The 27,394-nt window shown below is 40.5% G+C and overlaps 1 protein-coding gene across 3 annotated transcripts in view; it reads right to left on the reverse strand.

Moving 5' to 3' along the window:
* The window catches only part of MORC1 (MORC family CW-type zinc finger 1), a 162,926-nt gene extending 140,812 nt beyond the window's left edge, over positions 1-22,114 (reverse strand). For 2 of the 3 annotated variants that reach the window (XM_053220815.1, XM_053220816.1), the window contains exons 1-6: positions 21,901-22,114; positions 17,952-18,005; positions 15,289-15,323; positions 8,647-8,715; positions 4,876-4,966; positions 3,557-3,665 (exon numbers count right to left, since the gene is read on the reverse strand). In XM_053220815.1, coding sequence (XP_053076790.1) covers positions 3,557-3,665; positions 4,876-4,966; positions 8,647-8,715; positions 15,289-15,323; positions 17,952-18,005; positions 21,901-21,965 — 423 coding nt within the window. In that variant the 5' untranslated portion in view covers positions 21,966-22,114. The remainder of the gene's footprint in view (positions 1-3,556; positions 3,666-4,875; positions 4,967-8,646; positions 8,716-15,288; positions 15,324-17,951; positions 18,006-21,900) is intronic. The other variant, XM_053220814.1, reaches the window with a different exon arrangement.
* Between the last annotated feature and the right edge of the window lie 5,280 nt (positions 22,115-27,394).

Raw genomic sequence — 27,394 nt, forward strand, 5'->3', positions numbered from 1 at the left:
GGGTAGGATGGCAGAGGGAACAACGGTACTGACACTTCAGAAGTTGAAAAGTACATGACAGCATATCCAGGAAAGCCGATCGGAGGCCCATACCAGAAGAGAAAAACAGCCTGTTTACAATTCAGAACACCGTCAAAGGCTCAGAGACTGATGGCATGAGTTAACTGTGGAGGTGAGATACAGAGGGAAGAGCCAGAAGTAGCATCCCGATCCCCATCTGCCACTAGCTCTCCCAATTCCACAGAGACTGGATGCTTATTCTCTAGAAAGAGTAGAACAAGCTATTTCTGGATTAGAGGATATGTCAGGCACAATGATCAGGGGGACCTTACTGAGATCAGAGGGGTCGAAGTACACATACTGAGTACTGAGAACCCAGGCCTCCTCTCTCATTTGGGTCCCCCAAAGATGTCAGGTAGGCCTTCAGGCAGAAGACTGTAGGAGTTTTCCTGGAGAAATCGGACTAGCCCAGAAGGAAAAACATCTAGAAAATTACATTGAGGGTTTCGCAATGATACAGCTCAGCTAGAACACCACTCTCACAGAGCTTTCAATCCACATTTTATTGGACTACTCTTTAAAGTAGTACTCCGATATGGAGTACTACTCCAATATGATAAATACGGACCAAATAAGCACAAATAAAGCAACTCAGTGGAAACAAAAACTGTATGAGGAAGATGAACATTTCAGAGAAAAAAATAAATAAATCATTGTTAATATCTTCACAATGCTAAAAGGAAAAATACTGTATCCATGAAGCAAAACTATAGATCTTTAAAAAGGAATATTAAGAGAATTTAAAACACTTGTTGGAAATGAAGAATATGATTACAGAAAAAAATTTCTATGACAAGGTTAGAAGATAAATGTTAGGAAATCTCCCAGGAAACAAAACAAAAATATAAACAACAGAAAACAGGAGAGAAAAGATAAGAAAATTAAAGAACCAGTTCAGATGCAACAGAAGTTGCAGAAGGAGAGGAAAGGGAATACGAATAGAAGAAAAATCATTAACTTTACAGAAAAATATCCCCAAATTGAACAACACGTGTTTCTAGATTGAAAATGCCCAACAAGCAACCAGCACAATGGATGCAAATAGACTGGCCCAAAAAGCAAAATACTTAAATCAGAACATTGGAGACAAACAAGATTCTACTGACTTCAAAATGTACAAGGGGAGATAAGAGTCAGAAACAAGATTCAGAAATTTAAATGGCTTCGGACTTCTCAATAATAACGCTGGAAATAAGATATTGGAGCAAGGCTTTCAAATTCCTGAGGGAAAATTCACTCCAACCTACAAATAACACCAAGCCAAATTACCACTGAATGTTCAGATAGAATAAAAATATTTTCATGCATGTAAGGTCTCAAAATACTTGACCTTTCATGTACCCTTGTTAAGAAAACTCATGGAGGGCACCTGGGTGGTTCGTTGGTTAAGTGTCAGACTTCGGCTCAGGTCATGATCTCACAGTTTGTGGGTTCAAGTTCCATGTCGGGCTCTGTGCTGACAGCTCAGAGCCTGGAGCCTGCTTCAGACCCTGTGTCTCCCTCTCTCTCTGCCCCTACCCCGCACGCTCTCTCTTTCTCAAAAATAAATAAATAGAAAAAAAAAAGAAAAGAAAACTCATGGAGGATATGGTCTCAAGGACAGATGATGGGAGCGAGCAGAGCACCAGCTGTGGAGAGCAGGAGTGAGGGTGGGTGCATCAGAAGAGTCCAGAACAGAGTCTTCAGTAGGTGGGACTAAGAAGAGTACAGGAGACGGGGGTTAAGATAGCGATAAAGACAGAAAACCAAGAAAATATTCAGTGACAGTGTTAAGAACATATAACATTAAGCAGACAATTATTAATTCCAGGAAAAATGAAAAATCTTGCAGGTAAAGGAAAAAATAGTTCATGACATGGTTACAGTTGTGAAAAGTGGTTCTGGTCTTAAAACGTAAATATCAAACATCAGCATAAGTAAAATTACGTTGAGGGTGGAGAATTGGGATGGTATGTATGTGTGATATAAACAGAGGAAAAAAAATACATAAATCCTTTTGTAATGAGCAGTTAATAGATAATACCTACATCAAACCAAGAAGTAGTAATACAAGTATGTTATATAGAGATATTAAGGAAAATATTGAAAAACTCTGCTCATACTGTTGAAAGAGACAGCCTCTGTAGTACTGGAAATGGGAAAGGGTTGCTGGTTTTAGTTTTTAAAAAAAAGGAATGGGCCATCTTAGGAAAGCTGTAACCTCAGCTTTGGTCAATTTTCCATGCCTTTACACACATAAAGTACAACATAAATGCTTAAAGCATTGCTTTTCCTCATTACCAGTCTCTCACTCAACTACTCCCTATTGCCTATAGACTGTTCCTTATCCAGCCCCACTCCACCACTGCCAGTGGGCATGCCGTGCTCCTCATATCTCCACACTGCCCTTCAAAACCCCCGTACTCATCTCCAGGTCTGAGAGTTGCTGCCATTTCTCTCCACGTATCAGCCCTTCCAGCTGCAAGTGGAAGTCTCTCCGCAAAACCCTCACTGACCAATCAAGGCTCTCTATCTATACTATTGTTTCTGACAATTTTGTTAATGGCAGAAATGCATACTCACTGAACAGCTTTCTTTTTTTTTTTTTAAGCGTTTTTTTTTATTTTTTTATTTTTGAGACAGAGAGAGACAGAGCATGAACGGGGGAGGGTCAGAGAGAGAGAGACACAGAATCTGAAACAGGCTCCGGGCTCTGAGCTGTCAGCACAGAGCCCGACACGGGGCTTGAACTCACGGACCGCGAGATCATGACCTGAGCCGAAGTCGGCCACCTAACCGACTGAGCCACCCAGGCGCCCCAGCTTTCTTTTTAAACATTCTCATTGTGTCATGTATCCAATTCGCATGTGTCTGCCTACATTTTGTGACAAGGCTATCTTATTTTGTGATCACTTTGATGAGCAGATGATCTTCTGCTGGTGTCCTACCTTCCACAGGGAAGGTATCTGTGCCAGGCAGTTCCTTAACCTGTATTTGCTGTATGGAATTACAACTGACATTCTGAACAGTAAAACCCAGACACTGCAAATTAATAAGGCATATCTAGGTCATCAAATGGAGTTGAAATTATAGTCACTAGAGTTACAGTTTCAAGTCTATTTTTCACCCAATTTCTTTAGATTTTGTATTCCAAGTCTTTTAATCCAATACTTATTTTAAAATGATCATTTATGGCACAAGTGGTGGAAATGTTTTGCAGGCTCCCAAAATCTCACTGTGCCAAAAGGAGCCTCTTACTCTGGGAGATTCAGGTACATGGATAATGAAAATTAAGTTCTGAAAACTGCCTAGGAGTTAAAAACCCACCCAAGAAAAGTCCATAGGACAGGCTTCCGATGACCCCAGATTGTTGAGCCACCCTCTATCCATTTCCCAAATATGTTCCAAAATTTCTAAATCATAATCAGAAAAGAACCATTGTAGCCTTCACCTCCTGAGATGGCAAATGAAAACAACACCGTTACCGTGGGAACCAAAAGAAAATCTAAATTCTTACCTCACTAAGACCTTCTCTTTCACAAAATGTCTGAGAAAAAAACACACAGGTCATCGTTTCTTCCTTCTTTGTAAAAAGAATAAAGTCTTTTCCAATCCTCATGGATCCACTATATAAAAAAATCAAGAATATACTGGTTTACATCTCATATACGAAAAAGAAGAAATAGGTGGGCATGAAACTATGCAGTGTAATGAATTGTTCTTTCATAGAAGTAACTCCACTGTTTTGTTGACCCATCACCAAATGGGAACAAATGCTTTTTTCTCAAAGTAGAGCAGATGCATTTGAACTAATCTAGCCCTACACCCTTGCTTGAAACATGACTGCTAGAAATAAGGTACTGTTCAGGACTCAAGAAAAGAAGAATCATCTGTCCCTGGCAGGTGCCACACAGGTGGCATATTTTCTTGTCCTCATATTCTCTTGTCCTCATCTTGCATTGAGACCGGTTAATAAAATAAGCTGTGGACACATATTCACCTACACTAACACATGCTCTGAGAACAAAAGAACACAGAAATTAAGTGAAACTCTGAAGTACAGAGCTGGTCCTTCAATAATACCTAAAAGACGATTCATCACCTATCTGAGAATTAAATTTAAAAATGTTGTAGGGGTGCCTGGGTGGCTCAGTCATTAAGGGTCCAAGCCTTGATCTCGGCTCAGGTCATGATCTCATGGTTTGTAAGTTCGAGCCCTGCATCAGGCTCTGCGCTGACAGCATGAAGCCTGCCTGAGATTCTGTCTCTCCCTCTCTCTGCTACCCCCTTCTCTCAAAATAAATAAATAAACTTTAAAAATAAAAATAAAAATCTGGTAAAGATCCAAGTCAGTTATAGGTATGGAAATCCCAAAACAAGGTAGGATTCTCAAGTTGATGTATGTATTTTTTAATTTTTATTTATATATAACATTTATATAAATATGAAATATAAATATATATATATATATATATATATATATATATATATATACACACACACATACATACATATATATTTTTTAAAGTTTGTTCCCAATATCAATAATACATGCCCTAAAGGAAAACAATTTCTGGGGCACCTGGGTGGTTCAGTCAGTTAAGCGTCCAACTTTGGCTCAGGTCATGATCTCATGGTTCATGAGTTCTAGCCCCGCATTGGGATCTCTGCTCTCAGCACAGAGCCTGCTTTGGATCCTCTGTCTCCCTCTCTCTACCGCTCCCTGCCTTGCTGTTTCTCTCTCTCTCTCTCATTCTCTCTCTCTCTCTCTCTCTCTCTCTCTCTCAAAAATAAATAAATAATTTTTTTTTTTTAAAAAGGAAAACAATTTCTCACCTTTTAAGACCATTACCATATTGTCCAATAAACTTCAAGGTTGATGACCGTTTCTTAGATGTTCCAAAGTAAATGATATCTGAAGCCTCCTCTGTAATTGAGAAAGACATTTAAGTGGTTAGGAATTATGAATCATTGACACTGGCCAGAGGTCCAGTTGTCAGGATGTCACACATATCTCAAGACATTAGAACAAATCCACATCTCTTGGGTCAGTCCAGAGACAAGGATCCTTGTCAGGCTCCATGATCCCTGCCCAGGATCTCAAGTGCAATATGTTGACGGTCAGACAGACCTAGCCATATGACTTTGGGTACACAGAGCTTAAACTCTGAGTCTTAATTTCCTCGTCTCTAAAAGGGAACTGTTAATACCTATGTTAGAGCTGTTGATGAAGATAAATATATTAAATGAGATTATCTACATGTGAAACCCTGATACAATGCATACTACCTGTTAAGTGCGAATAAAAGTGTTATAATTATTTGTACCACTACTAATTTTCCACGAATTTGACTCTTACCTGGCCCCAGGTAAGACTGAGAAGGGCAGAATGGCTTCTGGTCTGATACTACCTGAGGAAAAAGGGCTACTTGTTTCAGACTCTCATAGTTATTCTCCAGATCTCTCCAGGGCATTCTGGAATTCTAGAGAAGAATCCTCTGAACTTCAAGGAGTTTATGTAACCTGCTCAAGGTTAAACAGCTGATAAATGTTACTGTAAGGGTAATAGTACAGAGTTACCAGAGACCATATTCTGTGGTTTTCAAAGCACACTTCACAGACTCCCATGTATGGTGGGGCCAGAGTTCTGGGCACAGGTATAGAACAGTGACATGACCCCTGTCCACAGTAACTTTATGTCATGGCAGGAGAAACAGATTAAAAGAAGCAAATAAATAAGACCATTTATGAGAGTATTAGGTAAAGAAAATAAAACCAGGTTAATGTGATAGAGAATTAAAAGGAATGTGGCCCTCAGAAGGAATGATCAGGGAAGGCCTCTTTCCTAAGGTGACATCTGAGATGAGATTCAAGTGAAGAGCCAGCAGGTATAGTTGGAATGCTATAAACAAGGGAGACAGAGACGTGAGAATTGATCAAAGAGGTAGACAACGGTCAAATAATTCAAGAAACCAGAGGCATTATTGGGGAGTATAAATTTTACCCCAAAGTAACGAAAAAGCACTATGGGTTTTAAGCAAGGGAATGATATGATGTGATTTATATTAAAAGATAACAAATACCCTCAGGATTGCTATGTGAGGAATGGACTTAATGGGGCAGGACCAGAAGTGAAGGGGTGGAAGCTACTGCAGTTACTTCCATGGATCAAGGTTGATCCAGATCAGTTTGGGCCACAGAGTCTATTTTCAGTCATCAGATAAATTCTTCCTTCTAACTTACTACTTGATTTCCAATCCATGTTAACAAAGAATTGGTCTCTCAACACTAGTGGGCTTTTAAAAATACTACTGCATACGTCAACTGAAGTTTGAGTTCCTTCTAAAAATCGGAGTATTTGCCACTTCCCTGTGTTTTGATCATTTTGCTCACAGCCATATATAAAAGGAGCTGCTTCTTTTTTTTTAATGAAGGGCCTTATATAATAGGGAAAGTAGGATAAAATACACAAAGAGGGAAAGGTTAGGACCTGACTGAGGTCCCTGGGTGGGGAAAAACACACATTTTGGAACAATGCTGGGAGTGTCTGACCACAGCAAACCCTCTCAGGAGTAAAGTCCCTCTCAAGAATGTAATAAACACCACCTACTCCCCCTTGGTTTTCTCAGGAATTTGACAAAAAGACCTGACTAAAAATAAGTAGATCATAAACTATGACCCACAAGGAACGGTTTGGCCACAGACCAGCCCTCATACAATGGAAATGAGCCAATCAGTAATGGACAACCAGCACCTAGAGTTATCAGTCCAATAAGGGTAGGACTTGACAAGGAACAAGGGGGAAGGGAAGAGCGGAGATGACCAGAACCTTATAAAATAAAGACCGTTGCCTATTGTCGCGGGTATTCACTTTCAAATGTCCCCTCTCTGTAAACAGAGCTTTCCTACTATTCTTACTTTCTGATCTTATGCCTCCTGCTCATTTTGTATCTACCTTTCATTCTTTGAAGCAGTGAGACAACAAACCCTGGGTATTGAGGTAAAAAAAAAAAAAAAAAAAATCCTGTAACTCTTAGACTAGATCATATATTGTTATTTAAGAACTCAGGTAAATGAACGTAACAGTCAGCCTAGAAGCGAAAAGCAAAACTGTTTTTTCATTATGATTTTCTCACAAAATCTTTCTCTTATTTAAACACTAAGGAAACAACAATACTTTTAATCAAAATCACCTGGAAAAATCAAAGTTATCCAAAGTCAGAACAAGAACTGAGTGAGATATTTGAGCATTTTCTGAACTTGCTAATAATCTTTGACTATTCGTGCCAAGGGAGAACTTCAGAGACTAACAAGAAAACAACTTTTTTTTTTTATGTTTATTTATGTTTGAGAGGGAGAGATGGAGCGGGAGCAGCGAAGGAGCAGAGAGAGGGAGACGCAGAATCCAAAGCAGGCTCCAGGCTCTGAGAGCCCAATGTGAGGCTCGAACTCCCGGACTGCAAGATAGTGACCTGAGCCAAAGTCAGACACTTAACCGACTGAGCCACCCAGATGTCCCAAGAAAATAACGTTGTATTCTCAGTTTCCTACTAGCAGCACTGATACACATCCTCTTCTCTGGTGTAGAACTGACCAGAACTGTTCCGTAGTGTTTGAACTCCCTATTTTTTTTAACCTAGTGGTCAAAAACCCTACCTTATGGGACATGGAAAAGTGTTAAACAAGAAATCCCAGACAAGCTATCCCAAATGACTCAAAGCCTTTATCAGAGGGTATCAATTCCACAGCAAACGGGTATTGTGTACCTACTATGTGTTGCATTTTTAATGCCTCGAAGATACAAAAGAAAAAAATCATGCAACGAATTATAAATGTATTCATTATGATAAGAATAGACTGAAGCTATTAAACCCTTGAACTGTGGGCAAAAAACAAACCACGAAAAACAAGGGGAAGTAACCTCCACCTCAAGGTTAAGCAGAAAATTAAAAACAGCCCAAAGGCATTGGAAACTGCCTCAGGACTCTTGCAAGAACTACCTGAAAGGCAGGCTAAAGCAATCTCAGAACCCATCCAGTTACCCTTTCTTTTCCATTTGTTCCTAGAATTTTTTTTTCTAAGTAATCGGTATCTTCTCTTTTTTATTTTTCTTGCAATATTTATCCACATTCACTTTTTGTCTTGGTTTAGGTGATTACATTGATTACAATTTACTCTGTCAGCTGGAATAATTAAATCTAAAAAGTTCAACAATAGGGGCACCTGGGTGGCTCATTCGGTTAAGCATCTGACTTCCGCTCAGTCATGATCTCACGGTTTCTGGGTTCAAGCCCCGTGTAGGGCTCTGTGCTGACAGCTCGGAGCCTGGAGCCTGCTTCAGATTCTGTATCTCTCTCTCTTTCTGTTCTACCCCTGCTTGTGTTCTGTCTCTCTCTCTCTCTCTCTCAAAAATAAAGATTAAAATTGTTAGATAAATAAATACATAAATAAAATAAAAAGTTCAACAATATGTTAAGACTGAGATTTATTTTCCTAATAGCGCCATACCTGTTTTTGCATAGATAGCTCAATTTATTTTTATTTATTTTATGGGCTTTCAGATGGTTTCCTCTAACAGCCAGTTAGGTATCTAGATAATTAACTTACCAGGGCTCATACCACATCCATCATCCAGGAAGCACAACATGAATCCACCCTGCAGTTTTTCATTATCCACTGTAAGAGAAAGCAGTTATTACTAATAAATATTGGCCTTAATTTGTTCATAAGAAAGTCATGCTGCTTACATAATTGTTTGTCCTCCTCAAATGCAGCCACTGGGTGACAGAGTTATGGCACAATAGTGGCACTCAGAAAGGTGTCTTGGCTAGAGTTTCACAAGAAACTGCAGGGGAAAATAATCATGCAACAAAAAGGCTTTAAACTAACATAAAACACCTACACATTAATAAATTATGTATACAGCATGGCGTGCCCTGCTTTGGAATCTGGCCCTTTAAACTTCAGACATTTCCTCCCTGCGGGAGGGAATAAAAGTAGATGGTGATGTGACCCCAGGATCCCTCTATCAAATTGATCAACCTTTTTGCCCTTCCACCAAAGCACTAATTCTAAAGTCAATCTAGGCCATTTTTATTAAATTCCTCAGGCTCTCTTCTAAGTAGTTAATTCCCATAAGAACCATTTGTGTGTGCTTCTTAGTGGCAGCAAATATTTGCCTCTTGAAAATGCATTTGATTTTTGAAAATAGCTAAATTATTTGGAATCAATTTTGATGATTAAGAGATATCATTAAGATAACAAAATAATCTCCCTTAAAAAATATAAAGGTAACTAAAACTAATGAGGCTAATTTTAATGCTCAATTTATAATCTGGCTCTGAAAATAATTTCAACATTTGGATATATAAGTTCTACCACATCTCTCTCTGTCTCTCTCTAATAACTCTGTTGAGAAATAGCTTACACACAAAAAAACTGCATATGTTTAAAGTGTAAAATTGATGTATTTTGGCATATGTACATACCCATGAAACCATCATCACAATCAAGGTAGTGAATATACCTATCACCTCAAATGGTTCCTCAGGTCACTCTGTAGTCCTTCCCTTCTTGCTCCCTTCCATGCCCATCACGCCTACCCCAACCTCAGGCACCCAATGATTTGCTAACTCTATACCTATGATTCAGTTTTAGCACATCTGTTAAGTCAACTATGTGTTCAATGGTCACCCTCAATCCACATTTTAAAAATTAAATAATGTTCAAGGTAATCTATAAATAACTATCTAAAACACATACCTAAGCTTTCCAGGTTCATAATTTTAGGCTCACATACCCACTTCTAATCTCTCCCCCACTCCTGCTAATTCACTTCCAATAAACCCTCTGGATCTTCCCTCCCATCTCGTTTTCCCAGTTCCTCTCTCAGCCTGGTCTATTGGGAGTGCTGACCTCAACTTCTGTATCAGAATATTCCTCCTCCACTTTAGGTATTTGCTCTGTTCAACCCTTCTTGACTGAGGGTGACATTCTCCACAATTCAACAAGGGGAAACCCACTCTTGTTAAATTCTTTGCACAATGTAGCTGTTCTCAACGTGGCTGAACATTTTAATCATGTAGAGATACTCTGGATTAACTGGTCTTGGATGAGTCACGGGAATAAAAATTCTCCTGATTATTCTAGTGTTTATCAGCACTGGGAACCCCCTGATCCAAGCCTCAAGAGGCTCTGCATAGATGCAACAACTGATTTTGCAGCTCTTGGGATAAAGGTCTCATGTAAGGAACTTGCAGAAAGAAGGGCATTCTCTGGTGAATAGGTGGGAAAGACTTGAAATTCCCAAGAGACATACGCAGTGCTTACTTTTTCTATAAACCCCAATGAGCTGCTGCAGACCATCATAGCTTTAAAATTTAATATTCCCCTACATTCCACCCTGAAGCTTGGCCTCATTTATTTCCAATCCTTAAAACTAAGGATTCCAGATTAATTTCTATTATCTGTTAAATATGCATCTCCAAAACAAACCACAACACGTTCTCCGCCAGATTTACTTCTCCTTCTGATGTTTTCTGTTCAATAAATGGCATCACTCTGCATTAGGCTTCCGCTGCCCGAGTCAAAACCTCAGGATCTCCATATGTCTTCTCAATTCCACCTCCTCTCAACATCTCTCAAGCTCTCAAGTTTGACCACTGTCTCTATCCTCACAACACTGCCTTAGCTCAGGAAACCATCATCTCTCTTCTGGATTACAGCAACAGCTGCCTAACTCCTTGCTCCCGCTCAAAGCAGAGTGCGGACCAGCATGCATTTCACAATTAATTTTATGTGTCAACTTGGTTAAGCCCTGGTACCTGGCTGTTTGGTCAAACATTAGTCTAGATGTTGCTATGAAAACATTTGTGGATAGACTTAACATTTACAATCTGTTGACTTCAAGTAAAGCAAATAACCTCCACAGTGTGGGTGAGCCTAATCCAATCAGCTGAAGGCCTTCAGGCAAAGACAGAGGTTTCCCAAAGAAGCGATTTTCTGTGTCAAGACTGCAACATAGAAATTGCACTTGAGTCTCCAGGCTGCTGGCCTACCTGGAAGATTCGAGACTGCAATATCAGCCCTACCTGACTTTCCAACCTACCAGTTGCCCTACAGATTTCAGACGTGCTAGCCCCCACAATCATGTGAGCCAATTCCTTAAAATCCCACCCTCTCACCCTCCCCCCGCGAACTCTCTATCTATATGTATAGACGTAGATAGATACAGATATATAGAAAATTATATATAAATACACATACATATCTAGAGGGGGGAAGGGAGGCAGATCATATCTGTCCGTCTGCTTACAGTGTCTGTCTATTTAGCTATCTCCTACCGGTTCTGTTTCTCTGAAGAACCCTGACTAACACACTCTCCGAGTTCATCTCTTGTCACTCCCTCCCCTCACTCATACTGCAGCCTTCCACTTCCACACAAATATTCTCTTTAACTAATCTTGAGCATCTCAAACATTTTTGCAACTCCATCAGTGTTCTATGTTCTCTCCATATTCAAGCCCCTGCACATACTGCCCCTTTGTCCCTTTCAGTCTCTGATTCACCAGGCCAAGGCCTATTTTCCCTTTAGGTTTTTCGTTCACATAAGGTTCCTTCTAGGACACCTTCCTAATTCTCCCACATCATCAGGTGCCCATAAAGAACATTTAGTTTGTAATGTGTGCTTCCTACCATTCAAAGGACAGACAAATACCTGCTTATGTACCTATTTCTCTTTCAGATTAGTAGCTTTTTTTGGAACACAGTTGCCTCAGAGATATGGTGAAAGTTAAGGGCCCTCCACCCATAAAAGTGAAGATATACACCATATTTTCCACAGACCCCCACATTAGGATGCCAGTTCCTTAAAAGCAGGCACTGTGTATACTCAGCACTTAACCCAGTGCCTGACACTTGGTCAGCACTAAATATATAAATACAAATACACATATATATGTATATATACATATATATATAAATATATATATAAATACAAATATACAAATATATAAATACAAATACACATATATATGTATATATACATATATATACACACATATATATGTATATATACATATATATACACATATATGTGTATTTGTATTTATATATTTGTATTTATATATACATATATATGTGTGTGTATGCATATATATGTGTATATATATATATACACACACACATATATATGCATACACACACACATATTGAATGCAAAGCCAAGTTTACTAGAACCAATACGCATGAACAGATAAAATATCAATGTCTAAACATGTTGGTTTGAATTTTATAGCCCCCCCTCAAGTTACCTGAAGAAAACTTCAGATTGGAAAGTAACTTGGAGCCTCAGTAAATACTCTGAGACCTAGCCCAATGCTTAGATGAATTGTTTATCCCATATCAATTCTATCTATCGCTACATAAGCCCTGACCCTGGTTTATTATTTTTGTAAGAAAAATAAAGTTTGGTAAGTTGATAACCATATTGCAACTTGCTGCAATAAAAAATTTTAAAACATGAATAGATGCTTTTTTTATGAATACATAACTTAAAACCAAAAATCCTAAGTTCAGCTCTTCACAAAACACATACAAACTAAAGAAAGAAGTGCCATTTTCAATGCAAATGGCAAAGATTTTGTGTGTGTGTGTGTGTGTGTGAGAGAGAGAGAGAGAGAGAGAGAGAGAGAGAGAGAGGGACAGGGAGATACGGAGAGAGAGAGAATGCCAAGTGCTGGAGACAGTAGGAGAAATGAGAACTGTCGTGCCCCACTGGTGTCCTGCCACAAACCCAAAAGAACATAACATGTGAATTCCAATTATATCTGTTGTACTTTGTGGTTCTGGATAATTCTTCTCAACCCTTTGACCCTTCATCAGTAATATCTGTGCTCTGAATGAAATGCAGCTTAAATCTTGTCCTCTTCTCCTCTTGTTCAAATTCTCATGAAGTCTTGTGTAGGTCCTTGTGTAGCCCCACACCCCTGCTATCCCTCCTTTCACACTTCTACAGACCATCCTGTATGCTATGGCTCGAGTAGCTTTCTTTGAAGAGAAAAGAGCACAGGACTAATCTGCCAAATGTTATTGTTCAAAATTTTTCAATGGTCATTGTCTACAGAAAATAACCTTAGCATGGTATTGAAGGTACTCATCTATTTGGTTTTAACAATTAGCTTCAGTCAACCTAGCCTACTCGTTGTTCCCTGACTGCTTTTTCTCCAAGTGTCTACACAGCTTGGCCCCTCACCTCATTCAGATCTTTGATGGTATAGCACCTGGTTAGAGAAACTATCCCTAGTCGCCTCATGAAAAATAGTACAATCTATCACTCTCTGTTCTCTTATCCCACTTTTTTCCCCCCTTTTAGCACTTTTCGTTGCCTGGTATATTATTTGTTCATTCGTGTCTATCCCTCCCCCGTCAGAAGGCATGTTCCTTAGAACACATATTTAATCAAACATTTTGCTCAATGCTCTATCCTTAGCACCTGGAATAACTGTTCATTTCATTCATCCATAACAGACACTCAATAAACTATTACTGAATAGATGAATGAATTTCTAAACTGATCCACCTCCATTCTTTTTCTCACAGTAATTCCTCAGACAAGAATATTCTTTTCTTTTTATACTACTTGACAAAAAACCACATTCATACTTTAGCCCTAGCTCTTAAATATGAGGTATTTTCTCTGTATTCCCTCCCTACTTTGAGTCTCTCCTGGGCATGAAACACTTACTCTATGGTACACAATATAATTGGATATGAAAGGGAAGACCACTTTTTCTCTACTAGTGGTGTTTCCTTCTATGTGGAACGGAGTGCCATTAATATTAGTAAAGGGGCTCTTCTTTGTTCCTCCACTCCTACCCTGGGGCAGCAAGCTCACTCTCTTGATTGGTAATCTAAGGAAGAATCACTTAGGGAGGCTCAGTTCAGATCTCTCCTGTTCCCTCTGGGGAGTGAGCCGCTGGCAGAGTGCATGAGCTCTGTCCCGCTTGCCCCAGGCAGACCAGTTTTGAGGGGAAGCCTGACTCCACAGGTTGGTCAAGTGTCTGATTCTGGGGTTTGATCAGCAAATCTGCTGGATTTCTCATACTAAGCTCCATACACCAACCTAGCATTTATCAGTAACAGATACCAACTCTCTTGTTTTCTTTCTCAAACTTTTCAGAACCTAGAGGGTAAAAGGGAAGAAGAAAATCATTTATTCTGTTTTCTCAGATCTCTCGAGGTGTCCGTGTCTCTCTCCTTCATGAACCAGAAGCACCCATCTAGCACAGGATCTTAAACACTCAGAAAACTGAATGAACTGAGTTGGTTTTTTGTTTGTTTTGTTTTGTTTTGTTTTGTTTGTTTCAGAGAGAAGGCACAAGTGAGCAAGGGCCAGAGAGAGACAGAGAATCCCACCAGGGGCAGTGAGAGAGTTAGAGAAGTGGGACTCGCCAGAAGCAGGGCTTTACCTGAAGCGGGACTTGTATACACTCACCCGATGTGGGGCTTGAACTCACGAACCATGAGACAATGACCTGAGCCAAAGTCAGATGCTTAACAACTGAGCCACCCAGGCACCCTGAGTTGTTTTTTAAGTATGGATACAGATTGACATCACAGATCATATCCTCTCGTCTGTGACCAAGAGCCAACATTTATAGGAGAGCTGGCAGAATCGGGGTTGGAGACCAGTTTTAACACTACAGACATTTATCTGGGTAGTATCAAATACAGAACAGGATCTCATTTGCATCGTATTCTAATGAAATGAACTAGCAAGGACAATCAACATTTGGTGACTAAAAATGCAGTCAGTGAAGAAAACACACCTGGTTTGAATTTCACAGCCCTCAAACATTCATGCTTCGCATTCACTTACACATTTTAAAACTGTGATAAGTCGAGAATGAGGTATACTTAATTACGAATAGCCATTAAGTTAATGTGCTTTTTAAAATAAAACTGTTTTCTTGCAGCAGACAAACTGACGGCTCCAAATCACTCTGAAGCTTTCACAAAACCCTGGAAGATCTAATTTTGTAAATGGTTCCCCTAACAAGTGAACAGTTCTACTCGCAGAGCATACTGCTCTCAACCTGGCTCCCCATAGGGTCACTGCACTCAGAAAGCACTTAAGTTACATTAAAAATCTATAAAATGTGCTTTGATTTCATGAAATAAAAGCAAAATCACTACAGGCTTTTCCATTAGAATTAAAAAAGGGGGAGAGGAGAAAACAAATATGCTTACCTGAAAACACATCAAGTCTTGCGGCCCCTGCATCTCTGGAAACAATATAAAAATATCATTGCCTCAATAAGAAATTATGTTTTAAAAAAATTACACCTCATGTGAGGTGTAACCGATTGTCAGGTACCAAACAATAGAGAAATCCACTTAAATTGCTTCAAAACAATTACTAAAATGTTTTGCTCTACCTTTATATACCAAGACCTATGATCATTCATAATTTGAGAATATTACAAAACCTGAAACTCAGAAATTTTAAAAGAAGAGATGGAATTTAGTGGTGTAACTACACAAAATGCTCAACAAAAATGGATATTATTTTAAAAAAATTAGTTGGAAAATAATCCATAAATTGCAGAAAGATTTTCATGATATATTTTAGTGCCCAAAAAATGAAAAGAAAAAAGCAAAATACTAAGTAATATGTACTGTATGATCATATGTTTTTGTTTTTTTAAGTAGGCTTCATGCTCAGTATGGACCCCAATGCGGGGTTTGAACTCAGTCAGAGATCGAGACCTGAGCTGATGATCACATGTTTTTAAAGAACATATATGATAAACACATCCATATTTGTAAGGAAAAAATCAAAACGGTGGTTTTCTCTAGATCCGAGGTTGGCAAATTATGGTCCAACAGCCAAATGTGGCCCACCAACTGTTTTTATAAATAAAGTTTTATTGGAACACTATCATGCCCATTCATTTATATATTGCTTATAGCTGCCTTCACACAACAATGGCAGAGTTGAGTAGTTTCGACAGAGAACATATGGCCCGCAAAGGGGAAAATATTTACGATCTGAAGAAGGATGCTGACGCCCCCTGCCCCACCATGTGACAAGATTACTGACGACTCCCTGTTTTTTTTCTTGTTCTTCCAGTTTTCTACAACTCACAGATATTATTTGTGTATTTTTTTAAATTATTTTTTTAGGTGGAAATTGTAAAAGAAAAAGAGCAAGAGCCAAAAGATCCTGGTTTTACTGTGAGGGGTGTGAGAGAAAGGAGAAAGACAATGAGGAAGTGGCCTTAGCTGATGCAGCAGTGGATGTGTTGAGGGAAGGGAAGCTCAGAATAATAACAGCCACCGGGATTCTAATCGGAAAATCTGAGTCTCTCCCAACACTTCCATCAGTCCCAACCCAAAACTACGCCAAATAAATCTGAATTGCTAGGCTGACTTGTTCAAAGCCTTCAAAGTTGGGCCCTTAGCTCCTTCCTCTAGCCAATTGCTGCTTTTAAGCTCCTCCTTTATAGAAATTCTGGACTATCACTGCCATTTCTTGAGCATTTTCTGTGTGTCAAATAAGCACTGAATGAAGTACTTTTAAGCCTTCTCACCTAATCCTTACCACAGCCACATGACACAAAAGTGTTATTATCTCCATTCCACAACTGTACATTATACCAAATACCATATACACAATAGGTCCTCCATAAATGCCACTGCACTGAAATGGAAGTTTTCAAAGAAACACTTTTTTTTTCTTTTTTTTTTTTAACTTGAAAGGGTGAGGAAGGGCAGAGGGAGAGAGGGTCTCAAGTAGGCTCCACGCTCACAGCAGAAAGTAGGGCTCTGCCCTATGTGGGGCTGGATCCCACAAACCTGGGATCGTGACGTGAGCCAAAATCAAGAGTCAGATGCTCACCAACTGAGCCACCCAGGCGCCCCAAGAAACAGTTTCTTCACAGCGAAATGCCATGGGGTAAGGCACAGAAAAATCATTTACCTCTACAGCATATTAAGATATTTCATAATAAGCTTTGTACTTTAGCCCAGGTACTGATCTCTCTGATCTCCTGTTGTATCAGGAAGAAATGGTATCTAACTTAAATTTCAGTAAAATTTAAAAGTTAAACAAAAAAGAATTATTCATGTCAAAGCATACACATATGTCTCAACATATGTGTACATGTGTACCTACATTAATACATATTTGATCCATTTTTTACTGCTGGGAAAAAAAAAAAGGAAGAGTCCCCAAACCATCTCTTCACATTTTTTCTTGCTGTCCACAACACTGTTTTGATATCCTCTAGTTTTCATTTTGACAATCACAGGAAACCACCAAACTCTTAAATGATACAGAAATAATTTCTTAGAATAACACAGGGACTTTATAAAGACCCTCTTCATGAGAAAACTAAACATCTTGACTAAGTCCAGTAAACAGCTTCATTTGATATTAATTTCTAGCATCTGAGCAGCCCTGGCAAAGTCAAGTGTCTGCTGCAGAAGGACTTCAGGTTGGCCATGGGGACCACTGAGAATGGCAAGGATGAAGGCACAGCCTGGTCCCAAGAGAGCACATGCCAAGCCCCTTAGAGCCCTGAGCAACCTCGAGGCTGCTACTTAAAAAAAAAAAGGAGGGGGGGGGTAGGCAAGGGATCCAGATTTTTTTATGTGGCACCTCCTGTTTCTTAAACTTTACAAACAATCCCTTCTCTTCCTCCTTTTCCTTAGAACTACGGTGCAAACTCCCACTATGAGGCAAACAAACACAAGGCAGGCTAGACTTGCTAAGAGGGCTGCAAGTTTATAGACGCTGCTCTGAGAATTGCCTTATTGATCACATTTCTCTCACTCCCTTGGGTCTGAAGTCAATTTTTCCTTGCCAATAACCTCCTACTACATAGGGGTAGTTCACGGACGAGCCTTACCTTGCATTGTCCAGCAATTCAGCCAGCGCTCCAAAAAGGAAACTGTGCGTGGTGCTGAAGAAGAAAGAGGGAAAACCAAAAGTTAAACCAACTCTGTAATCAGTGTTAAAAGCTTCGAGGTACTTGCAGACAAATGTCCTCCAGCTCAGGACAGATAATCTATTAAGGAGTTATTTCAGAAACAACTTTCTTAGCATGGTCAAGATTCTGAAGTAGATATGGTCCATTACAAAGCCGAGCCTAAGAACACAATTGCCAAAGTAGCCCATCTGTTCCTAATAAAACAAAGACTTCAAGCAGCTTTCTGTACTTATGGCAAATTTACATGTTTTAAAATTGCTTTATAAACAATATTCAAGTGTGGTTTGTTTGGGTTTTTTTGAGAACTTGTCATTAAAATTGTCTTATTTAAGATAAAATTATTTCTGAAAAATCTTGATCAAAATCCTGGCACACTGAAAGGCCTTAAGACTCCATCAGCATGTGCAGAGACTGGCAGGGGACCCCTGTTTGCCCCATTAGTCGATAGATGATAGATAGATAGATAGATAGATAGATAGACAGACAGACAGACACATAGATAGATAGATATAATCTATGTATATTTTTTCAGTAGGCCCTTTTCTCCTCTGAATTACCTGTGGTCACTCTGCTATATCCCCTCCTGCCAAGTCCTGGGTAACAAAACACATTAGACAGGTGTCTCTATTTATGCTTTGAAGGCTGAATGTTCATCTGTGGGTGAAATCAGGCTGCCTTCAGGGCCCCACACTTGCTTTTCATTTCCTGATGTGGATATTTCAATCAGCAACTTTATCACAGCATTAAGGGAAGATCCAGTCTGCAATTTTCTTTTTATGTTTAGTAAACAGGTAGCAGAAACAAGAGAGACCCATTTATCAAAACACATCTGCTCATTTGTACAGGAAGAAAAATCATCTACAGTGTCTCAGTGATTCCAAATACCTCAGGCCATAAGACATTAGCTGAAAATTTATTTTAAAATATATCTATAGGGGTGCCTGGGTGGCTCAGTCAGTTAAGCATCCTACTCTTGACTTCAGCTCAGGTCATGATCTTAGGTTCATGAGTTCAAGCCCCAAGTCGGGCTCTGTGCTGACAGTGCGAGGCCTGCTTAGGATTCTCTCTCTCTTCTCGCTGCCCTTCCCTCTCTCTCCCTCTCAAAATAAATAAATAAACTTAAAATACACACACCCACACATGCACATATCCCTTTTTTGGAAATTTGAAACTTTAAATACATGCTGATATGGGGTCTCTTGAGTCAGCTTTCAAGTTTATAATTAAAAAAAAAAAACTACTAAATACTATTGCTGCAAAAAGATGTCCTTCACTCAAAAGAAATTCAGTGTATAAAAATCTAAAACAGAGCAAATGAGAAGTATAGGTTATATGCTTTCCAAAAGCAGCATTTGGAACCGCAAACCTTTCTAGTGAATTTAAAACACAGGGTTCAATACACAAAAATGCAACATATAAATAATACTTCAGGAAAGTAACTGCAGTCATTCTGACAAAGAAATTCCGTAGAAGTTTCTGGACTATTTCACTGAAGAGATTTTTACAGACTGCCTGCCATATGCCAATGTGGTCAGACATGGCCTTCACCCTCATGGGGCTCAAACTAGTGGGAGGATATAGGAAATACACAAGTAAACAAACACACAAAGATGATATGGCAAATCTTGGTTAGATGTTATAAAGGAAGGGTGATGGGGAAGAGGACATGGTGATCAAGGAGAGCCTCTCTTTGTAGAAGACATTTAAATTGAGCCCTGAAGGATGAGGAGAAGCCAGTCCCTTGCAGAGACAGAGTGGAAACACTCCAGCAAGAGAAGCAGTTGCAAAAAGACACTGAAGCAGAAAGGAGCCAAGGCCAGTATGCTCTGGCTATGGTAAAAAGGGGAGATCATGCTGAGACACAAGACAGCGGGGTCATGCCGTGCTACCTACTCCATGGTCAGGAGCTTGTACTTAGCCTACATGTAACTGGAAACCACTGTCATGTTTTAAGAAGAGTGACATGACATAGCTGGTTTACTTTTTAAAAATATCACTTTTGGGGGGTGGGGGTGCCTGGGTGGCTCAGTTGGTTAAGCATCTGACTCTGGGTTTCAGCTCAGGTCATGATATCACAGTTCATGGGTTTGAGCCCCATGTCGGGTTCCCCACTGAGCATGGGGCCTGCTTGGGATTCTCTCTCTCTAAAATAAATAAATAAACTTAAAAAAAAAATCTCACTCTGGGAGCTCTCAGGTAAATGGACCATCAGGGAGCAAGAATGGGAAGCAGAGAACCCAATTTAGAGGCTATGTGGAGTAACTCACAGGGGAGATGGTGGCTGTTTGGAACTAAAGGAATGGCAGTCCAGAGGAAGGAATGAATCTGAGACATAATTAGTGATAGCGAGAAGAGGACTTCAAGTTGAATGGACCACGGGAGAGAAGCAAAAGAGAATTTTTTAAAAATCAATCCTGTTTTTACTGAGAGAATTCTCAAAGGAAAATCTACCTGGAGAAGCCGAGGAGATGCCAATTTGTATCTAATTTTGTTATTGTTGCTTCCTGCTGCTGTCACTTTTGTTATTAAGTTATCTGACCACCAGCTGATAATGGGATACAGGCCAGGGGAAACCACTGTGGGAGGAGGGGGCTGGGGAACAGCTGGGGTAACTACACAAAACTGAAGCTGAGGAAATTTCTCAAGATAAAATTCACAGTCCTTCCAGCATTTTTCTTAAACTAAAAATTGCTATTTTGTCATTCATCTTCTGCTTCAGTTAACTTTTAACTAGGTGTTCCATCCTTTCCAACTTGCAATTCTTCTCCAGGGAGATTTAAACACACACACACACACACACACACACACACACACACACACACAAAACTAAACACCTGCCAAAAATTTCCCTGTTTTACTTTTTTTTTTTTTTTTTTAATTACATGTTTGTCCCAAGCAGCTAGGCTATCCTTGCCTGGCATTCTTTACACTTCCATTTCTGTGGTTTCAAACCTGGTACATCACTTGCATCAGATGGTACTTTTGGTAAATCCAAAATTACTATAAGATTCCCCAAAACTGACCTACCACTATGAATCACACAGCAGTCACTGCTACGCTGTGCTGGGTTAGAAATGATGGAACAGAAAACCTCTGTCATCTGCCTCTGCAATCTTGAGTATGTGAAATAACACCCGATGAGTACCAGAAAGGCATCTGGGCCCGACAGAGAAGCAGGGTGCTCTAAGCAATAACTAGAATGTGAGGATTCCATCCTGGGAGAGGTTACATTTTTGGAAGGACTCAGGCCACAGAGGCTGGAATCAATAAATACAAATTCCTCTCTGGAGAGCAACTTTAATCTTTAAAATGTCAGTGTGCTGGGCAGAGAATTCAGAAGAGATAGGCCAGGTTGGTAGGACTGTGGTTCTGCTAACCCACAATTAAATACTTGGTTAAATGCTGGGCCTTCTTACCACTTGGTGTTATTTTAGAACAACAAAAAGATTTATAATCTAGGGGGTCCTGGGTGGCTCAGTGGGTTAAGCCCCGGACTCCTGATTTCGACTCAGGTCATGATCTCACAGTTGGTGAGATACAGCCTCAGGTCTCTGTGCTGACAGCACGGAGCTTGCTTGGTATTCTTTCTCTTTCTGCCCCTCCCCTGTGCATGCACGCACTCGCTGTCTCTCAAAATAAAAAAATAATTAAAAAATTTAAAAAAGTTTTAGTCTAGCTCAGAATATGTACCGTTACCACCTTTTTATTTTTATGCAAACAAGTTTAAATAAATGATATCTCCATAAAGCAGATACCCAAGTTCTTTTTTTTTTTTTTTTTTTTCCAAATTGGGTATTTCGCTAGAAGGACCAAATTCTTCTTCACTGTATGGGGACCCTCCCTTGTTCAGGCTCCACTGCGCACTCACGAGTTGGCGTGGATGAAATCCAGATGCAGCTGGGCCCGCTGGAGAGTAGCATACTTGTCGCCCATGTCCTCCAACGCGTCCCGCGCGGCCTTTGGAGACAGGGACCCCAGACCCTCAGCTGTTGGCTCAAGCCCTCCTCCACGCCTTCGTCCGCGCCAACGCCCACGCTCAAGGCCACGGACAAGCACCAGTTCTGCAAGCACGCGCTCCCCCTGCTGGTCGGAGGGCGAAGCTCACCCTGCGCTGTCAGGCAAGAAAAGTCTTTGCTCCTCCTGGTCTTGGATCCACACTTTAAGCATGAGGCATCTTTGCTAGGCTCCTCTATCCACGCTGAGATTTATTTAACCTTCCTGCACAGTTGTTCCTATCATTCCCCATATGGTAAATGGAGCCCAAGGTTCGGATCAGAATTTGATCAGAAATGATTGCATGCACACACACACACACACAAAGAACATGAAGAATCTGAGTCAGGAGGTCGGGAGTACAGGGAAGGAAAGTAGGTAGTTTTCCTTCACTTGCATAGTTTATTACACAGCACCAGAGATGAAGGCATTTTGTGTTCTAAGCCCAGCACTGACTTCCTGTGTTTCTTGGGTTGATAATGTTTTCTCCGATTGAAGAGAAGAAAGAAGAAAAGAGATCAGCCAGAAAGAAAAAGGAAGGAGGAACTAAAGGCAGTCAGAACAGAATTTGGACTTCACTGTAATGTTAGGCTTGTGTTCCAGGGGAAACTTTTTCACCTGCCAGCCATCAGTCAACTATTTGCTATGCTGGCCCAGCTCAAGAAATACACATTCTGTTCTGTTCCAAAAGACAGAACTGGGCAGGTACAGGTTCAGGGAAAAGGGAGGTTGAGGGTAAATGTAAGGAAGGACCGTGAACACCAGCTTTGCAACTGCTGTCGCTCACAAAGCACTGAGTGCCAAGTCACTAAAACGTAAGGTGAAACAGGAGTTGTCCAAGAGGCTGTATGGAAAGGTCCTGGTGGTGATGAGAAATTAGTTGACCTAGTTACCTCTAAAAAGTGTTCAAACTCATTCAACCTAAGGGCTATAGGACTTACAGACTAAGGTAGTTCAATAACACTCAGCAAAGATTTTACATGATAGTTTTAAAATCAGAAATGAGGTCACCCAGGCTCAGTCTGTTAAGAATCTGACTTCAGCTCAGGTCATGATCTCACAGTTTGTGAGTTCAAGCCCCGCATTGGGCTCTGTGCTGACAGCTCAGAGCCTGGAGCCTGCTTGGTATTCTGTGTCTCCCTCTCTCTCTGCCCCTCCCCTGTTCATGCTCTGTCTCTCTCTCTCAAAAATAAATAAGCATAAAAAAAAAAAAATGAGGACACCAAAGGGCACCTGGGTGGCTCAGTCAGTTACACATCCAACTTTGGCTCAGGTCATCATCTCATGTTTCGGGGGTTCAAACCCCTTGTCAGGGTCTGTGCTGACAGCTTGGAGCCTAGAGGCTGCTTCAGATTGTGTTCTCCCTCTCTCTCTGCCCCTTCCCTCTTGCTCATGCTCTGTCTCTCAAAAATAAAAATAAAAACATTAAAAAATTGTTTAATAAAAAATGAGGGGTGCTTGGGTGGCTCAGTCAGTTGAGTGTCCAACTCTGGGTTTCAGCTCAGGTCATGATCTCACAGATCATGAGTGAGAGCCCTGCATCAGGCTCTGCACTGACAGTGTGGGGCCAGCTTGGGATTCTCTCTCTCTCTCTGTCCCTCCCCAACTCACATTGTCTCTGTCTCTCTCAAAATAAACAAATAAACTTAAAAAAAATTTAAATTAAAAATGAGTGTCTACTGAATAAAAATCTTGAACTGGATGTGTTTGTGATTTCTGGGCATCATGCAAGCAATGAGGCTCTCAGAAAAAAAAAAATTGTCAGTTTTGAGATAGTCATTTTACTTCTAAAAAAAAGTAGTTTATCCGCTACTACATTTATAGGAATCAGGAGAGGAAGAGAGAAGTTGAATGACAACCCAAAGGAACATGATGCTGTACTTTAATTTGAAAACTGGAAGTAAACATAAACAATTCAAGTAATTTTCCTGATTGCATTTTTGTTTTAACAGTGGCTGATGTGGTGGTGTTTTGATCGCAAAATTCTCTTTACTAAGCAACTTGAGCTATCTTTCCAATTTTTCCTTCCATAGAACTTCAGAAATATGATATTTATTTTGATTTTATGGGCAAGAAAAGCTTGACAAGCCTCTTCTGGATTTATTTTACTACCTCAATTTCCGGCTGCCATCTCAAAGCAATCTACCATTGGGAGGGCACCAGGGCCACTCGCCTGTAATTAGTAAACGCTGTAATATCTAATTTCTACAGGGGGGAAGAGCGTGATTATCATAGAAGCAGGTCTTCTAATAATCTGAGCGGAGCCCTCCTGCATTAAGTGGCCAGCCTCAAAGCACCAGACGGTACTGGTTGGCCTGGATAACAGGCGCTCAGGAGGCTCCATTAGCTACGCTAAAACAGAGGCCTGAGAGTCATCGCACACAACCCCCAAAAGTCTTTCCCCTTCCCCATGTCAACCCCACTTAGCCACGCTCTGGTCTGAAAGGTAAATCTTGTTCCTTTTCAAAGTATACCTTCAGGATTCTTTGTCTTAGCCACCTCCCTGGACCCTGCCTCAAGATTCATTTTAACATTACTGTAGTTTATGATACAAAAACACTGGAGAAATAATAGGGAGGGGACATTTAAAAATGAGAACATCGTCTACTCATCTTATGATTGATCCTGATTTTAAGGAGAGTCAAAATACATTTTTTTTAAAAATGGGGTGGGGCACCTGAGTGGCTCAGTGGTTTAGCGTCCAACTTCGGCTCAGGTCATGATCTCACAGTTTGTGGGTTGGAGCCCCGCGTCGGGCTCTGTACTGACAGCTCACAGCCTGGAACCTGCTTCAGATTCTGTGTCTCCTTCTGTTCCTCCCGTGCTCGTGCTCTGTCTCCCTCTCTCTCAAAAATAAAGATTAAAAAAAAATTTTTTTTTTAATGGGGCTCCTGGGTTGCTCAGTTGGTTGAGCATCTGACTCTTGGTTTTGGCTCAGGTCATAATCGCAGAGTTCATGAGTTCAAACCCCACATCAGACTCTGCACTGACAGTGTGGAGCCTGCTGGAAATTTTCTCTCCCTCTCTCTGCCTCTCCCTTGCTCTCTCTCTCTCTCTCTCTCTCTCCCTTTCTCTCAAAAAAAAAAAAAAAACTTTAAAAAAGAATTCATTTAAGAAGAGTCAATTTGGGATAAGAGACTCTTCAGCTCTTCCTAAGTAGACATTTCAGCATTACAACATTCATTTGCTAGTCACAAACAACGGCTCAAATCTTTCAAACTACACTCTCCCCCTTTCATTTAAATAACTTTGTATGAATCAACATCTTATTACTCTTCACAAACGTGACAATTTGTAAACATAAAAATAAGATGCTTATACCTACCAACCATGCACAATGGTATGCAATTTCTAAGAATTATAATTAAGAAGTGACATTGACATATTATAATAAATACAGAAGGCAAATACTATTGAGGTAATAATGTTGAAAGATGCCAGTAACCCTCTATGGATAATAGTGAAATATCTCTGAAAGGAACTCACACCCTACTTACTTATTTTCTTGCTTTTGTGCAATTCTGAACCTGGCTGGTATATTTTCATCTCAGTCAACTCCATGTTAGACAATGGTAGGGTTTTCATTACATTGATTTTCAGTTACCCATATAACTGACAGTCTTTATACTCCATGTGTGCAACACTGTGGTAAGCATCTCTGGAAACTGTTGAAGGTATGAGACCGACAACTTGCCCCCAAAACAATGATGGTTACATATGAGTTAGAAAATATAGTAGTCATCTTGGGTTGGCTAACTCATTAGCCATTTCCCCAACTTTCCTCTTCCCACCTTATTCTAAAATTATTTTTAACGTTTATTCATCTTTGAGAGACAGAGCATGAGTGGGGGAGGGTCAGAGGAAGGGAGACATGGAATCCGAAGCAGGCTCCAGGGTCTGAGCCGTCAGCACACAGCCCGACACCAAGCTCGAACTCACAACCCATGCGATCGTGACTTGAGCGGAAGTCGGACGTTTAACCGACTGAGCCACCCAGGCGCCCTACCTCTTTCCACTTTTAAAACTGAAAACTTGCTTTCCCAGACTCTTCTGTAGCAAGGGGTGGCCATTTGACCAAGTCCTCATAACTGGGACAGAAGCAGAAGTCGGCTTAGTGGCTCTAGGAAGGCTTTTGCTCTCCTGATAAAAGGCAGAGGCAGGGCTGGCTCCGTTTCCTGTCTTCCTCATCTCTGTCTTAAATACAAGCACAATGCCTGGATGTGGGGTGTCATTTGCTTCCTTGAGGGAAAAGTTAAGAGAATACATAAAGCTGTCCCAAAGCCAGCAGTCATTCATCTTCAGATTTCCTGGTGAAACGAAACTTAACATTAATCTTTATTAATTTAAGTAATTGTAATTGGTTTTCCTTTTACTTAGTAGCCAAAACTGTTCCTAACCAAGAGACAAAAAGTAATACCAGAAAGCCCCAGAAACATACTTTCTTTCCATCATTGAGCATCAGCAGAGAATTGTTCATTATGCGCTGTGATTTATAAGTCTTTTCCTGCCGGGGATGGTAAACGTGAGCTGATAGGAAGGAAGACACTCTAGACAGACACAGCCATCAGAACACAGAGACGGGAAAGGGGCAAGACATACATAGGTGTACGGAATATAATAACTGAAATCATCAGGCTACAGTTCAGGAAGCAACAAGGTTGGCCAGATAAGGAAGGAGAGCACCAAAGAAGAGTGTCAGCTGAGGTTTAAATGTTTGGTGTGACACATGATTTCGGGCCATTATTAGCTCATCCAGTGCATCAGACATCTGTTTGGTGAGAGCCAGCTCTGCGGTGGGTTCCAAGAATGTAAGCATATTCTGCCTTCAAGGGGTTACAGTTTAATACAGGCCAACAGTATCAGGTTTCAATGCAGGAAACAGAGACCATTCCAGGTATGTCAGACCCAGAGGAATATAACATGGGAAAATGAGTAGGTATAAAACCTCTGGAAGAGACAGAAGGGCCAAAATCAGGGGCCTGCCACCGACAATTGAATTCCGGCTCCCACCCTGAAGCTGCGGAGGAGAGGGCATCAGTCTGATGACAGCACTGCCACCACAACTGCCCCCAATCACCACAAGGACGGCTTCCATGTGCAGGAATGCTGAGTTGGCCACCGCCTCTGTGCACTCACACCCCATGGCCTGCACGGTAGCAGCAAAGCAAAGGAAAGCAACGTTTTTCATACCCAGAGCCTGGGCTGCTAAGGTGTCTCAGTGTGGTGTCTAGTTTTCCAACGTCTCTAACTAGAGAGTGAGGAGAGAAGGCACATGGAGACAACGAGAGACAATATACAGTTTCTACCACCTTAATGGACTTTAAAGCACCAATCAGTGCATTAAGGTGCTACAGTGCTTTGAGAGAAGT

Source organism: Acinonyx jubatus, chromosome C2 (assembly GCF_027475565.1).
Source record: "Acinonyx jubatus isolate Ajub_Pintada_27869175 chromosome C2, VMU_Ajub_asm_v1.0, whole genome shotgun sequence".
Taxonomy (NCBI): Eukaryota; Metazoa; Chordata; class Mammalia; order Carnivora; family Felidae; genus Acinonyx; species Acinonyx jubatus.